At 37.9% G+C, this 18,252-nt stretch overlaps 1 protein-coding gene across 1 annotated transcript; it reads left to right on the forward strand.

Moving 5' to 3' along the window:
• Positions 1-519: 519 nt before the first annotated feature.
• LOC136257593 (glomulin-like) lies at positions 520-16,775 on the forward strand. The gene is made up of 18 exons (XM_066050830.1): positions 520-592; positions 2,564-2,668; positions 2,717-2,803; positions 4,362-4,461; positions 9,185-9,473; positions 9,520-9,604; positions 9,651-9,741; positions 10,138-10,219; positions 10,275-10,328; positions 13,000-13,033; positions 13,086-13,217; positions 14,318-14,391; positions 14,438-14,525; positions 14,908-15,017; positions 15,216-15,279; positions 15,326-15,458; positions 16,475-16,566; positions 16,616-16,775. Exons 1-18 carry the CDS (start codon positions 560-562, stop codon positions 16,700-16,702), a joined length of 1,740 nt encoding a protein of 579 aa, XP_065906902.1. The 5' UTR covers positions 520-559; the 3' UTR covers positions 16,703-16,775.
• The last annotated feature ends 1,477 nt before the right edge of the window (positions 16,776-18,252 follow it).

The raw sequence follows: 18,252 nt of genomic DNA on the forward strand, positions 1-18,252 counted from the left end.
GTGCGATATATTAGTTATCACCCTGTTGCGGAGCCACTCAGTCTCCACGATATTATAGAATCCAAGCAATTAAATGGTCCATGGAATCAATTACCTAACAATTTATATATCAATGAATTTACTTCCACTTTATATTGCCATTTACTTACTGATTTTAAAACTTAAGTTTGCGTCCTTTTTTTTGTAATATGTAGTGCATGCATGCATGTATGTACGTATGTATGTAATGTATGCAGTATGTATGTATGTATGTATGTATGTGCTGCGTATGTATATTATGTATATGCAGCTATGTAATATATGTACGTACTGTGTATACTTCTCCTATATGGAAGAACGGCTATGCCGAATATAGGAGTTTAAAACCAAATTCAATTCAATTCCTACAACAATATTAAACATGCTGAACTACACTACGCCACACTGCACAGTCTTACTGTGTTGAGGGAGCTATAAGAATTATAGCGAGCATCTAACGCCAGTATTTGCTGTGCCTCGTGCTGTGCCGCTTCCAGTACTGCACGAAATTGTTAGCATATGAAGTTTTGGTTGGCGTTAAATGGAAGAATTGACTGCTCTCTGCAGACGATACGTGAGTAGTGTATTTGTGTAATCGCTGACATAAACGAGTTCTGCTCCTGCATCAAATATGGTCCCCCAGATAAATTAAGGCGCATGAACGGTCCCGACTCCCACCCCTCATCAGTAATACGAGCAGTAATGCACCTATCAATGTTAAACCCCTATCCCCAGTACGGGCTATGTGGGGATTAGGTGACAATTTGCAAAAGCAAAAGCCCCACTACTGGGGTGTAGCCAATCCTCTACTGATCCCCCTTTACTGCACATGTGTGGCCTGCACGTGATCCTATCAGAAGCCCCACTACTGGGGGCAACTTAATTTGTTCATAAATCTAGCCTGTACTGGAGATTACAAGTGATAGTTGCATAACAATGCTACATTACATATCAAGAAGTTTACACTGCACATTATACTTTTGTTCATGGCAAAAATGCTTATAGCAGAAAGAAATCAGAGGAAATTTAAGCTCACCATTTTAAGGTTGAATATCACTTTCTATGGCAGATATTTGGAAGGGAATGCTCTGAGCTATTTTTGATGTCTCTACAGCCATTAACCTTTACTAAATTAGTGTGATCATGAGTTGTGTGAGTAATTAGTGCACGAAAAATGTAAAGGTTTTCAACCAAATTTTGGGGAAGTCAACAGTCAAAACTGAAAATCAATCTTGACTGACTCTCACTGCGGTCACAAGTGACATCCTCTTGTTCAAAATTGGTCCAAATTTCTATAAATTTATGCTTGTCTACATAATAGCAGATTGACATAATTATTTCAAGTTTTGTACCATAAATCTTGCAATAATGTAAATCTCTCAGACTTATTGCAGACCCCTTGTTCTGACACGATGGTTGTAAATTGAAGATTATAATTCCTAGCTGTGAGAACTTATAATCTTCAATTGACAAACACCATGTGGAGAGTAAGTTCTGGCCACGTGAGGCTACACTGAGGTAGCTATTGAGACAACTGAGGAGCCTTTGTAAAGTTACATACAAGGAGCTGGTGGCACTCCAATATATCGTGTACACTGATCTTCATCCTTAGTCAAAGTGAAAGTTAAAATTGAAGCAAGAAATTTAATATGCTATACACATTTTATGTACACAATGTTTACATCCATTGTGTGTACTGTTTGGAGTGATCAGGTGTGCTTCACCCAAGCTCTGTGAAGTGTCATCTGAGTGGCATGTGAAGCTAAAATTGGTGAGAGATAAAGTGAGATCCATTGTGAAAGGAAATTGTGGATGGTTTTTTTCACATACAAATTACAAAATTTGTGTCTGTTTTGGTTGTTCTTCTCCGAGTCCATTTCCAGTTACTAGGACACTCTCCTTGTTGTTTTAAATCTTGTGAGAAACTAATTTTGTCATGAGTTGTAATGGAGGACTGTATGTGAGTGTGTCTCGTGAGTAATGTAATAAACATGACAAGTCATCAGGTTTCATTTGGGGGAGGGGGTGTTTCCCCATTAAAATTTAAGCAGTAGTTTAAATGAAAACACTTCGGATGTATCAGAAACAATTTACAAGAGTCTAAAATTTCTGGAGTGACATGTCACATTCTCAGGTACCTGATAATCCTCCACTGGTAATCTACAAGAGTCTAAAACAAACTTTTCCTGGAACATGTTATTCTCAAGTACCTGCACTAGAAGCCATCTAAGAGAGTTTATAATACAAAATTTTCTGGTGCGATATGTCACATTTTCAGTACCTCAGAATGCACCAGAAGTAAGTGATCTGACAGCTACTGGACATAGCCCCTACACATAAAAGTAAGCACAGAGATGCCTACACTACCTGTGTGTTTTGCCCCTGTCATTTCCCAGGCTGTGTAAGTTAAACAGTCTAGTCTGCAATAGATCAAGTTCTTGGACATTCAACAGAATTGTTTCTCTGTACAGCTTTCTTACAGGGCCATATAAGGACAGTTACAGATAGTTGAGGTGTCCTAATATTACTAGTTAATATTCCACAGGTTGTTAATGGAGATGATGATATGTTAATATCTGGAGTGAAGAGTCTAGTGGAGTTAGGAGGATCACATGACATCACTACTGTACTGACCAAACCAGAACAACAGGTTATAGTGCTCACATGATGTCATCATATAACATGTATATTATTACAGGATATTCTAGTAAAACTAGGATGGGAGCTAATGATGATTATTCCAGTCAATGATGATACAATAAGATTGATTAATAAGATTGCTGAGGTGTGTAGTAATATGATCACTTCTCTTAACAAACTCTCTATACTGAGAAGTGTCTGTAATAAATAATAGTCTGTATATATACATTGCAGTGAGTTTACTACACACACACGTGCGCTCACGCACACACAAAAACATTTTAACGAAACAACCCTACAATAATCATGATAATCATAATATATCAAATTAATTAAATATGTTAATGTTGTCACAGGACAAGTTCATTCAATCAATTTATAACAATGATTTAACAAAGTTGACACTTGCTTTTTATACATCACCGCATGTTGCCATAGAAATATCATCATTTTTTTGCAAATATCAAGTCACTTCACAATAAATATTTTTTATCACGATATAGCTTTTTTTATCATGAAACACTTCTATCATAATATACGATATATCGTGACATCACTGCTATGTTATATCCAGCTGATCCTAAACACTGTCTGGCTTGTACCTGGTAATGTGATCCAGTCAGAGCTGGCCAATCAGAAGTGATGAAAAAGTTATAATCATATCATTACTAGAGACAATCTTATCAGTTGTTAGTAAGGTGTCACTTGAAATATCTTATCATTTCAGTTTTATAACAAGATGATGAGAGATGGAGAACATTACTTGATAACAAATGTCGCAAATGAAAACATTGTCACCAGACAGTGTTAACATGTACCTGTGGCTGGATATGACACTAAACATACCCTTAGGTTATCCATACAGTAATGACTTCAATAGACTATTTGTGACCGGATCTGTGAAAACCTGATTTTGAATTGTTACTTGTTATCTATTTAGCCTAGTGGATATATGCTCTGGCAATGTTTCAGCCTGATATAGAAGTTACAGCCCTACGAAGTAGCAACAACAAACTGGTTGACTTATACAGCAAGTATATATTGGTGCTTACTAAAATAGTTCTAACTTGTGAACAGAATGATACACAGAGTTGAAATATGTACCATCGTGTTTGCCATGAGTAGGGTAATCGATTACTTTATGAATTTTTCTTGTATCAGCTTTCTTCACTACATACAAAGGTGGAAATAGTGAAGAAAGATCAATTGTGTAGTATCATTTCAAGATAAGGTAAACAAACATGAATAACTTCAGTATCCTTTAGTCTACTGCCAAGATTTCTGAGCTCCTCTTTAGAAGGTGAATAAAATGATACCCAACCTTCTTTTGCTATGAACGAAGAGTTGGAATTTTTACACAAGTATTTAACCCATTGTGCTTTATACGGTAAATTAAGGTTTGCACATGTTGTGTTGGGTTTTCGCAGATCTCGTCATGTTTGTATTAAAAGCAATTCACTTGGCTATAATCATTGCCTTAGGCTATTGTGGTTGAGATAACTGACAATCTATTATTATCTAGTGATCACTAGAACATGTAAGATACCTTACAATACCATACCATGGTCTACGTAGGTCACAGTTGTGATTATTTTCGTTTGTATGTGTGTATTGTGTTTACTGTATTTAGACAAAAAGAGTTTAGCAGGAATTTTTTTCTCCATTTTATTTCATCATTTTGCAATAACTGTTACCGCATACAGGTTGGGGTTGCTATGGAGATATCATTAGGGTTATTGGAACTGTTAGGAGATTGTACTGATATCTGGGCTTGCATGAAATTGTTGGAAGCAACACAAACAGGTACAGTAAGTGTTCTATATATATGACAGTACAAATACACTCAAGTCAGGTTAACTTTTGTTTTACATAAGGCTAGTAATTTGATACCCTAAAAGTGTGGCTATGACACACATGTACAATAGGGGACATGTAAAAGGGACCAATAGCAAAGTTGCATAATTACGTCACACATTACGGGACACACCCATTTGTGGTATAACATAAAATCCATAGAAATGTGTTGAATAATCAGAGCCGTTATTACTACATTCTGTAATAAAGTTTCATATCGATATAGCCACTAGTTTGTCAGGAAAACCAGTAGTGAATAGCTTCAATGAAATGGGACTTATGGCAGTTGATAATGGGGGTAAGGCAGCCGTGTGACTGGCACTAGATTAGAAGGGTACATAATATAACTGATGTCTTCTCTAGAGACTATGGTTAACACTACAGGCTTGATTTCTTCACTGTTCACCGTCGTTTTGGCCCAAGATGTGCTACAATGATGTTTAAACAAGTATATGAAATTAGAAATTTTACAGATCATAGAAATATCACTTCAGTCGTATACAGAGTACAGCCATGACCAAATTAAGGATTAAATGTCTACTAGTATATCTGCAGGTGTAGATGACCTCCCTTGTTTTATTGTGTGTATTTGTATGATCCTTGCTCAAATGTAAGTTAAGTAATAGTTGTAACATGGACATGAGGGTATACATATCTCGAATGCCCCGTGTTACAGCTAATATGTAACACTTATTAGGCTGATAGCCTGTACAGGGTGACCAATCACCCAAGCTAATACGAGTGCAGCCACTGGATGTATTATATATGTGTACCTAAAATTTTTGATTATGGGTCAGCAGCTAGTAGCTTTCTGGTTACGTTCGGTTATGATAAACAGACATATCCTAGAGATGTCACGGAGAATTTCTGTTACGCGAGTTTAATGTTTTAATCAGCACTATTGAATCGTTATGGGAAAATTATGGAGTTCACTAAAGGCCTAGACAGGTAAGCTTGCTTGTAGAGTGGTTACTCAGTGCAGAGTGGTAGCTTCATGATGGAGGCGTGTCCATATTCGAAAACATGCAGAAATTATCAGTGAGTAAGCTATAGGATTCATTCTCACCTTAGCCCAACGTTTTCAACTCGTAGGATGGCAAGGATAGCAAAATGCTCTCTGTCTGAGTAGTTTTCATGACGAAATCCAAGTCATGCATCCTAATCACGTGAGCATTAATTGATACCCACAATTGATTTCTGCCTCAACGTCTATATCATCACTGCCCAGTTGTAATCCAGGCTAGTTGGGCTACATATGGAATGTTGCCCGGGTGGCTCCTTTGATCTGAGGTGTGAAAGTATTACATAATAGTTTAGAAACATTAACAAATTGGTAATTAATAGTAAGGCCCCTGAATTGTATATAGGAACCTTTGCAAAAATTCTTATTATGACCTTTGCTATGTACCAATGTATCTGGTGAATGTTATATACCTTAAAAGTGTTTCTTATATAGATCCACTTGTAAAATGTGATTGTGGGTTTTAGTTTATGACACTGAAAAGGAAGTGTGTATGCTCCAGAGGGTTAAAGGTATTTTATAAATCTACTAATGTGTCAAGCTTTATAGGAAAACACCTTCCCTCGATTAGTGGTTGAGAAGTTCGGACCAACGACTATACAAGACTGAATTATTATCTGAAGAACACTCTGGATACTTATTTGTGTATCAAATACTTCATGTAATAATTATTTCACATCTTCAAGGGAGTTTGTTGATATATACACTTGAAGTACGAAGGCTACAGGCCCAAGGACTAATGGTGTACATGTAATAGTTGTAACATGGGCATGAGAGCTTTGCCTGAAATGTATGCCCGACTGCCCGAGGGCATACAGTTCAGGCAAAGCCCTCGTGCCCATGCTACAACTAATATGTAACACAATCAAAACTGAGGTTTTTAGCACAAGCGTATTTCTAACTATTGATTGTGGCGCTGTAAAAGGAGACGACTGTGTGATGATTCATGGATTTATGGTAGGCCATGTGAAATTTACGGATGTGCAAAATGTCAATGTGACAATATATAGATATAAGGAAAGCCACGTGTAATTTATGAGGAGTCGTGTTGTTGTCAGCAAGTCTTTGATAAGAAAAGGACCTACTTATGGTTACAGCTCTGATCATTACAAACGATTTTGTTTGGGTTTAGATGATCGGTGTCCCTGCTGTATCAACATGGAATGGCTAAAGAAAAGTTTGTCTCTGAAGCAACAACGCGACAAACAGGACAATGGTCATTCTAAGAAAGGCAAGGAAAACAATGAAAGGGAAGATAGGTTTGTCTTTGATGTTATGATCGTGCCAAGTTCAAGGAAGGTGAGACCCCTGCTAACACTGAAAAGAACCTGGAATGGGCATGCCGAAATTTTGAATTATGGCGAATAGCTCGAAACGATAAGTGTCCTGACAATCAATGCCCTGAGGATGTCCTTAGAACTGCAGAAGATAAGATTCTTTGTGAGTGGTTGTGTAAATACTTTACCGAGACACAGAAATCTGATGGAACAGAGCACACTCCACAGAGCCTATCCTTACTTTTAGCTGGACTTCAGAGGTGAATTAGAAAGTTAAGACCAACAAAGCAGATTAATCTTTTTTCAGGATATAGCATTTAGGGAACTAAAAAAATGTGTGTGATTTGGTTTTCAAGAGACTATACATGCAAAAGGAATTGGGACAGAAACTAAATCTACACCTGTATTATCAAATCATGAAGAGGGTAAGCTTTGGGGAAGCGGTGTTATTGGTCTTGATACACTGATTAGGTTTGTTAAAAGCTGTCTTCTTTTGTAATGGAAAGAACTTTTGTTTACGTGGATGAGAAGAACATTGCAGCTTAAGGATTTCTCAGTTTAAATCGGAAACAATTGTTGTAAATGGAAAGATCCTCAGCAGCTATGTCTATGAAGAATTCAGGTCAAAAAATAATCAAGGAAGATTTGCTTCATTAAATTTAGATAACAAGGTGGTGAGACTGATTCACCAAGGTGCCACGTTAAAATACTTGACAAGTATTTCAGCGTCTTGCCAGAGGATGCAGCAAGTAATGATGTGTTAAACCACTGTCTGAGCCTCCAAGTAATCCCAATGCTCTGTGGTTTACACTTGTGCCAATTGGTAAAAATAAATTGGGAGATATGATTAAAGACATGTGTAAAGAAACTGGGTTGACAAGGTATACAAACGACAGTCTGTGAGCATATGGAACAACCACTATGTACCAGGTAGGTGTGTCTGAAAAGTTAATTCAGCAGAGGACAGGACATAGTCACTTGATGCTTTGAGCATACTTCAGAAATGCAACTTGTGGATGTGTCTAATGAATGTATTATCAGGCAGTAAGTCTACAGGGGGCGATACCACCTCCAATACCATTGAGCATAGCAAGACAAATGTTATGCAGCAATGTGCACGATCAGTGAAACCCTCACCAGCAATTGTTTTTAGTGGATGCAACTTTTCAAGATGTTCTGTCAACCTTTCGAGTGGTCAGCCAAGTTTAAAGGCCATTTCTGAGGAAGTTCTCACAGGGCTATCCGTTGATGAGATATTCAAAGATTGAATACAGCTATCGAAAGCTTAGTTGAAACAACTGCAACGTGTGATTTACTAATGATATAATATTGAATTGTTTATCATAAATCCATCCAACCATAGTCACTGTGGTTGTAGACTGTTCTTTTGGTGAATCTAAAAAAAAAAATAGAGACATAGTAAATATATTTGGGTATTATGAATGGACTAATCCTAGACATCATGGAAAAGTTTAGTTCATTGTTATAATCAATGCTATTTAATTTATTAAGGATTAATAACTAGGTTACTAATGGTTACTAATGGTTACTAAGCTAAGGTTACTAATGGTATAGGATGGGTAAGGCTGTTTATAGAGTGGTTATTTCGTGTAATCTGTAAAGTGGGCATGGTACTTATTTCAAAACGTGCCGAAACACTTGGTAAATAAGCTATAGCACCAGTTCTCACCTTAGCCCAACGTTTTTCAACTCTAAGGGTAGCAAGGTTAACAAACGCTTTCTGTCTGCATGGTTTTTGTGGCCAAATCCAACTCATGCATAATAATCACGTGAGTACTAATCCATTCCCACAATCGATTTCGGTATCATCATCTATATAATCAGTAGGCCGGCTAGCTGGGCTACGTACAACGAAATGTAGCCCGGGCGGTTTCTTTGATCTGAGGTGTGAAAGTGTTACATATCAGCAAACCCAATGCAGTCATGGTATAAGTGATAAATATACCAGTTCCTTTTATACATCAGTATCTCATGATCGATAGTGGTTTTAATAGCCCTCAGAACATTATTCATAGTGTGGTTTTATTCATCCAGCTCAAAGGCTTGAGTGCTACAGTGAAACATGTGGTTTTGATGCTAAGTGGCGGTTGTGTTTTGAACAGTGGAGACCTGCTAGTGTACAACTGTAGAGCAAATGTTGGTGTGGAGTTGAATTGACAAATATTCATTAGTAGAGCAAAACAGCTAGGATAGTTTCAGCTGTTACACACACTATTCCATAAAGACTTAATGGAGCTTATGTAATACAACAATATTATGTCATAACCACTATTATGACATAGGTAGGGGAGGGGGGGGGGGGGGGGGGGGGCTGAAATTGAAAATATTTACTATTACATGATGTGTTTTATAGCACTTGTAAGATTGCCATCGGAGACAGCACTAGGCTCGTCACTGTGTTCAGTAACCATGGTGATTAGTAAACACTATCAGCTGTTGTCTGTCGATAATGATGGTTCCCATGGAGACCAGTCATTGCCAGAGAAACATGATCACCATGGAAACAGCTCATTTCATGATATCATATCGACACTTGAACATGTTGTCAAATTTGTTGAACCATTTGTGGATCAGATCCATAATAACAGTGACAGGGATCACATGATCTACTGGACACCGACACAGCAAGGTTGTGTGTGCCTGTAAGTGAGTAGCCTGTGGTGTGCATTAATTGGATAATGTTATTAGGTTGTTAACAATGTTGGGGATTCCCCTGGTTGAATGTGATCTTCACAGATCAACAATGTTACTATCTAACACCCAAGTTGTCATGGTAATGACCTTTGTACTGTATGTCATGTTGTTTATGGTTACCATAGCAATGTCTGTGTCTGGCTCACTGTAACAGTATGAAAGTATTAGAATATGACCAGTACAAGTCTTCATCCAATATGGAGGACAGGCTAGTGTGTAAGTGTGTATGTATGTGAGGTCAGTATGCTTGTCTGCTCTTTTGGAATAACAGTTAGCTGTTCGCTATTTTCTGACCAATTCCAAACTGAGACCAAACTCTTTGTAGTGGAGGTTTTTCTAATGAGGCAAGAAAATTTTTTTTTACATAGGTCCAAATTTCTGTTACACATACAGTCTCACAAAACAACTTTGCATGTGGGGAGACAAATACAAAGCAACAGATAACCTCACTATCTTCCTGAAGTGTTGCTCATCACAGGTAGATCTAGGAGATTCTATTGGGTGAGGGGTGGAGAGGGTAGGGAACAAGAGACACAACAAAATGTGTTTGTGTTTATTATTCTATTTTACTGGGAGGGGAATAGATTATTGTAATCACGTATTGTGGTGTAGTACCTCCAGAGGGTGTGGCTAGTTATGCTCACATAATCCTGGTGGAGGGAATCTGTCAAGACTACCTGCCATCAATCATCAGGTACTCACATCCGGTAACCATGGTAACACTATTATCAACATGTTTTGTTTTACAGCTCACACTACCTACTGAACATTTGTGTGAAATGTGTGATTGTGTTGTTGTCAAGGTAATGTGTGTGTAGTATGTGTGTGTGTGCGTGCGTGCGTGCGTGCGTGCGTGCGTGTGTGCGTGCGTGCGTGTGTAGTGTGTGTGTGTATGTACGTATGTATGTATGTAGTGTGTGCATGTGTAGTGTGTGCATGTGTAGTGTTTGTGTGTGTGTGTGTGTGTGTGTGTGTGTGTGTGTGTGTGTGTGTGTGTGTGTGTGTGTGTGTGTGTGTAGTGTCTAGTGAGTGTGTGCATGCGTGTGTGAGTGATAGTATATTGGGTTAAATTAACTTTAATAGAAGTCACATGGTCTAATTATTGGGTATAAATTGTACTCAAATAGAAATCACATACTACTGATTATTGTGAAGTATTTGTTCTATGTGTTACTTACATATTTGATGACATGTGAAGAACCTCCTCTGATTACTGCAGGCCTGCCAACCCTCACGGATTTACCGTGAGTCTCATGATTTCACTATCAAGCTCAAGATCTCACAAGCAGTAGCTCTAAGCTCACAGTTTTTTAGTTAAGCCTTCTAATTCTCACGGGTCATCATCGTTAGTTAGCTTATAGAGTCTAAACTGAAGTCTGCAGCAATGCAATGAACCAAGGAAGTTCCTCCGAAGTAGCTAGTGTTATACATAACACCCACAAACAGACATCCAAGTTGCTATGCTGCTGTTTTACCTTTGCTTTCCAGGGGATATCCCCAGGGCTCCCCCCAGGTAACTCGATTGTGGTACAACTATAAATTATAGTTAGGCAATAAATAGAGATGAATCACGTGATTATAAGCAGGAAAACGGTGGGATTTTAGACGAAGTCATGAAATATTGGCCTTGAAACTTGTACTAGTGAAATGGACATGCAGTGACTGGACTTGTGTTTACAAGGTCAGAACTCAAGAGGTGAGCCCACTTCACTAAAGGTGAAAGTGCTTGGAATAGCTAGAGCAACACCATGAGTACCTGCTCGCCTGGGTTTATGTTTTAGGTATGTAGCATGTGTTTGGTGAGAAAATTTTATTTAATTTCAGTTTCTAGATAGAAATTGATACTTCTCAACTCCATATGATCAGTGTTGGGGGTAATGCGTTACGTAATAATTATTACTTTTGTGGTAACAAAGTAATATAACAAAATATGCTGTAAAAACAGGTAATATAACGCAAGTTACTTTACTTACAAATGTAATGCGTTACCTAAGTAATGAAGTTACTGTAACGAGTCTAATATTACATAATATTAGTACTTTAAGTAACGAAGTTACTGTAATCCACTGGGTAATGCTTAGCCACTACGAAGTATCAAAGCCTACTGAATGAAGCTTATTCACCAGCTTGTTGCTTATAACCAAGATTTGCACATTGCCCGATAACGCAATCATGTCACGTGATAGAGTGGTAGTTTCACACGTGACAGCTTAAGGCTGTGGACACAAAGTAATATGTGACTGGATTTTGGAAAAACGATCCAAATCGCACATTAGAAGTTTCGAGATAAACGGTTTTAAGGAATTGAAGCCAGCATAACTCTCCAAGGATAGCAAGCACGCATATGAAATTTACACAAAAGATACATCAATCTGTTACCTTTCAGGCCACTTCCAGCACTTGTAGCTGCTTGTACAGTTTCCCACCAAATAAGATAGAAAATCTGAGCAGTTGGATGAGCGAAGTAGTATCATGAGTGCTCACAAAGGGGTGGAGGCTGGGGGGTGGCGGGGAGGGCAAGAGATAGACCTCAAAATGGAGGCAGACCACGATTGGAGTCCAGACACGGGATTACAGGGCTGTGCAGGCTCCTTAGTGGCTGATATGTAGCAAAATCAACAGAGAAAACGTCTGGCCAACATTATAAGGCTGTCCACCAGTAAACCACTGATTCTTGCCAAGCCAGGTCATTCACAAAGCCTGAAACCGCCATTTAAGCTCTCCACACCACCCAGAAAAGACGTCTGTTAAAACCAGCCTCGTGTAGTTTGAGTAGTGCTGAGGGTCAAAACTAGTAGTACGATAGTGTAGCTATCCACTGGTGGTGTTAGTTTGATTTCGCCTGATGTGCGATTTGGATCGGTTCTGTAAAATCTGGTCACATATAATATGTAATATTATTATAGTTACTTTATTTTATGGGTAATATGTAACTGTAACTAAATAGTTCAGTTGCAAGTAATATGTAATATGTAACTAGTTACTTGTAAAAAGTAACTGTCCAAACACTGCATATCATCATGTGATGTTGTAAGCGCCTTGTGCTTTCAAGACAAGAATCTTCCAAGTGAAGCTGGGCGGTGTTATACTGGAGTAATGACTTATAGTTTGCGGCATTCAAGTAAAGAATATAGTTATTTAGCTGGAGAAGTGAGAAGACTCCTTGCTGTAGGTCTAGAAACCCATGCATATGTAGCGTAGTGATGCATTTCTTTTAAATGCTGTATTGATGCCCATATGAAGATGGGCATGTGTATTGTATGTGTGTTGCTGGTGGCCTTGTCACAGTTCTAGGGACTATGCAGATACAGCAATCTATTCTGAACATCATGACAACAGTTTCAAGGTTTTTGTAGGTTGGCAGGCCTGCTATTGATGTACTTTCTTCTTTTCTTTTTGCTATGTTCATATCAAGTAACAATCCTTGGTGTTTCTTACAATTCCCACACTTAATAAAATTATTCATTTTTACAGGACTAATAGTGGAGTAGTGATGCTGAAGGGAATTGTGTGAGTGCATCACATGATATTCTATGACATCACATGATGTCATCATGTAGTCATTATTGATGACCTTAGTGGAGCGTATCACTCCTGCTACCATGACAACCACCACCCTGGATGAGTATGATCATCAGCAATTGATTACATTAATGTGTAATGTCATGGCAACCTGTCCCCATGACAACGTGGTGAGAAAAAGAATACTGTAAAACTATAAATTATGGAGGGAACACACATCTAAAATTTTTGAGGAGAAAATTCACTGCATATAGTACATCAATACTGATGTTGAGTTTTTCAGTACTTGAAACAAATAGCAATGTTTACTATTTAAATACTTGTGAACAAAATGGCTGATTATTTGATTAGTCATTCAGCATTAATAAAATATACTAATATCTTTGTTGGTCGGTAACTTGAAGGTAAAACATGAGAGATATTCTCTTCTAAAATGGAATTGTCATTGTTAATGTGTCTCAAGTTTCAAGGTTGGTGTGATCACAGCTTACTACAGTGATAACAATTATTCAAACTAGTATTTTAAACAATTGTAAATTTAAAAATGAAATAGGGATTTATGCAACAAAAATAGTGAATGAAACAAGAGATGAATGATGGTATTACAGCATAGCTTGTGCTGCTTTGTTTGGCCTCTAGCCTTGCGACTGTGGTCAGTGAGTGAGGCAGCAAGTCTAAAATTCTAGTTTGAGTGATTTTTAAAAATTCTGTACCCAGCCACCTGTAAGTGTTTTGTTATGTATTGTATATTATATGGACTAGTACTACTCCGTAAAGGTGATTTACGTGAAATGTCTCTAGGATAATTTTTAAAGGCAGAATTTTGGGTGGCGCAAGAAATTTTCACCACAATCCCTATTTAGATGGTACTATGGTACTGTTTGATAATGTGTTGTTATACTTAATAATGTCATTCCAACCAAATAGTTGAATATATCCAAATAATCGTTTCAGCACTAAAATTATCCCACTCCAAATTGTTCTCTGGGTCAAGATGTCCCTAGACTAAAAAAAAAATGCTTATTCATTACAAATACTATCAGTGTTATAACAAAGAGACTAGAAGCTCTTTCAGAGGAAGCTTAGCTTCTACACTTGTAAAGATCAAAGCTACTCTAATAGAACAGTCAATAAGGTACAGCTGAATCACCTTGCTAGGTTACTACTAAAGTTTATAAAAAAAAAACAGATTTTGTGAAGTACGACAATGTTTATCCCTCTGAATTTATAGTCATATGTTGTTGACTCTAATATATTCACTCACCCACAGAGGAAAGAGTGTGTATCATGTTTCCCACAATACCTGGAGGTGTTTAGTGGTCCAGCTAAATATCGACTGTATCAGTGAGTGATCATGTGATCCAGTGTGTGATGTGATGTCATCATGTAGGGGACTACTGAGGGGTGGAACCTGTCATGCAGGTGTAACAGGTTTCCTAATCCACTTGATCAAGAATGATGTCAATGATGCCCTAAAGGTAAATGCTTGACTGTAGTGATGTAGAAAGTAACTTGTGGTTTAGTGAATCATGTTATTGTTTGTTTACAGTTTATCCACAGGTTGTCAACTATCAGTAGTAAATAACTCTATCACTAGTAATCATTATCTCACATTTACCCACTAAGTCATGTATAGCAGAGAGTGATAATATTGTAACTGTTGAATGTTGACCCGACTGGGTAGTGACTTGATCCCTACATAACTTGTAGTATAGGATAGTGTCTGAGGAGCCAAAACAGTCTGGGATCAGGATCCTAAACTAATGTATTCATAATATACTATTGATCATTGTACTATACACCCAGCTGGTGTCTAGTATTGATAATACATTAGTATTGTATTGTTATTGTTCTGTTTAGAGTGAAGATGTTACTAGTCCATTTCTTGCTCCACAATTTAGTATCATTAGTAGACTGGTGTTTTCCCTGCCTGGAGGGGACCAGTGTGACCTGTTGAGCCAGTCTGACCGGTAAGAATTTAAAGTGACCACACTTGTTGTTTTGTGTTCCTACTCGTCATTGTCCTTGAAGTGAAGGGCTAAGGGTTTTGTATACTGAATCATTTGTGTGTCCTCAAAAAAATAAAATTCTGTTAACATTTTAATCTCAAGAATTTTGTGCTCCATTTTTGTTAACTCTGTATATTATATTGTCAACATCTCCTACAGTGTCATGGCAACGCTGAATTTCCTGCGTTACCTGCTAATCCGGGACAAACCGGCAGATAACAAGGTACCTGGTAACTGTGTTAGTTTTCATATTATTAACCACTTGTTAGACAGGTGTGTGGTCAAACCTCAAACAGGTTGAGCAGGATTTCCTTAAGCCGTTGAGAGTATGCCTTAGAGACAGTCAACACTGGTGTTCTCAAAGACTAACAGAACTGAAAGAAGAACATGTCACTAATACAAGTAAAGTGTTGAGTAATAATAGTCTAGATGGGTGTTGGGCTAACTCTTCATCACATTACACAAACACTTCACTGACCTCATCAGATTTATTTAAATTATTCAAACTACCCAACAATTAAAGTGAGCCAAGAAACAAAACACTACATTATGTATACGTACTTCTTATAAATGTGACAATACAAAGGCAGTGGAACCGGGTAGACAAGAAAGACATTTGCCTACCCAACTTTTAGTGGTAGCTATTGAGCCATGTTCCAAGTCCATAGAAACCAGTCTGGTTGGTCTGGTTTCCAGGATCACTTTTGGATATTGTTACTGGAGATACCCTAATAGAACAGTCAGCGATACCCTAATAGAGCAGTCAGTGATGCTCTAATAGAGCAGTCAGCGATACCCTAATAGAGCAGTCAGTGATGCCCTAATAGAGCAGTCAGCGATACCCTAATAGAGCAGTCAGTGATGCCCTAATAGAGCAGTCAGCGATACCCTAATAGAGCAGTCAGTGATGCCCTAATAGAGCAGTCAGCGATACCCTAATAGAGCAGTCAGTGATGCCCTAATAGAGCAGTCAGTGATGCCCTAATAGAGCAGTCAGTGACTATTCATTCCATTATTAGCAGTTGTATAGATGTGAAATTGTCTCCAGATTCAGCTCAGAAATCTTTTTTTTTTTGCAAATGTTGATTGTGCTTACACAACTATGATGTTGGTGGTGAATAAGTGTGATCTTACAGTTGCTATATACCCAACTTGTAGATACATGTTACATTTGGTCCAGTTACACCTAGCAATATGTCATGAGGCTCTTCTGGTAGTGATGTAATTAACTCCTTTTTGGTGGCTAGTTTGCCTCATACTGTAAAACACCATTTTCATGTTCTACTCTGCCCTTCTTCCTTCTCTCCTGGTTTTGTTGGTTTACAGTACTGATGGTGGTTGTCACTTTGTCCAGTGTGGGCAGAACTCTAAAGGGGAAATACCATCTCACTTCACTTCCTGTTCCTACATCCCTTCAGGCCATAACATACAAGATGGAGTAGCTGACCTTAAAGTAGAGGTGATTGGTGATGGTGTATTGCCAGAGATGACCACATCAGAGGAGATTAAGGTGAGCTGTAAGTTGATGACATCACTATTACCATGGTAACTGATTACAGATGACAACACTAGCACAACATCAACTGGACATGATCACTTGTGTACTGACTAGAGTGGACGAGTTGTTGACATGTGTTAACACCTGATTATGTAATGATCCAATGTTGTGAATATAATAATACCTGGAAGGAGGTGTGTGTGTGTTGCTGAAGCTAAAAACCACCAACGTCAGTCCAGGAACCAACCTATGTTGAAAAAATGCAACATATTGTAACCGACACCATGCGGAGGTCTCACAGACAGGTGGGATGAAATCTCATCCATTCTTGTTCATAACATCAGTGGCCAACAACATTGGTCGGTATTATAATGTCAAGTCATTAGTAGGGTTGTGGTAATTTAGTAATTTATAGTCGTTTCTTTCCCAATTTGTTACAACTGTCACTATAGAGATCATCCTGTCTAACCAATTTATCAGATCCTGTCCAGGCACTTAGACTGAACAGTTTCCACAGAAGTTGGCATGGTGCAATTTCAACCATATGGGACACTCTACCTGCGAATTTACTACTACAGGGCCATGCCACAGGATGGCACAGTTTGTAAAAAAATAGTATTTCCGTAACAGAATTAGGGATTAAATATCAGTGCAGGTGTAGATGACCTCTTTTTGTTTTATTTCTATTTTAATCTGTGATCCTTACTAAAATGTAACTTTCCACTTGTTACTTTTTCAAAGTAAAAGGAAAGAACAGTCAATACCAGACACGTTAATCACATGAGTGAACATACACACCCAATTACTACTGACAAGAGCTCAAATTGAGGGTATATGGGGGTATACAAATTAAAGTATATCTTGTTAGCTGTTTGGCAGGTTTTTATTAAGGCTTTCCAGCACAAGTGCTGAAGGTCTGTAGGACACCTGGTCCTACAGCCTGTTTAAAGTTGTTACAGAAAGTATGTTTGAAGGTAGAGAAAGGAGAAAAAAAACCCATGACTGGATCTGGGTGGCCTCAAGCCTGTGGCCATCCAATTAATGCTCGAATGCTTGCAAGAGTCTACCAAGTAGTCAGGATGTTTTCTCCTGGTTGAATTCATGTATATATGTATCCATAGGAACTCTAGAGAGTGACTTATTATCTTAAAGATGTATACCCATGAACCAAAGAGAAATTATTTATAAAGGCATGTTATAAAGCTTTGATAAATAAAATAAGCAGTTAAAATAATTCAAAGCGGTTTTAATAATGCATAAGTGGTTTTACAGTGGTTAAAATATAATGCGAAACTCATGAAACGTATTTTTCTGCAGTTAATGTCATAGGTGAAAATGTGAGCTATTCTACACAATCACAACAGTGTATGTTAGAGTACAGGATCTGGTGATTTACTCTAATAGAACAGTCCAATAAAGTACAGGTAGACTCTACATATTTACTTACTTAATATTACAAACTGATAACTTAAAACTTCTGATGGTTAAAATTACAACCCTTGAAGTGTTACTTCCCCTGGGCTTCAAATTAGTATAATCTTCATCATAGACTTCATGTTATTTTACAATTTGAGCAGGTTACAGACTAAAATGTGAAGTACCATGTTGCTTCTTTTTCAACTATATTCCACCCACTGCTATACTTGCAGTGTTACAAGTGAAGGAGTATGAGAAACACTTCAGCAATCAATCCAGTCA

This window comes from Dysidea avara, chromosome 6 (genome assembly GCF_963678975.1).
Source record: "Dysidea avara chromosome 6, odDysAvar1.4, whole genome shotgun sequence".
Classification (NCBI taxonomy): domain Eukaryota; kingdom Metazoa; phylum Porifera; class Demospongiae; order Dictyoceratida; family Dysideidae; genus Dysidea; species Dysidea avara.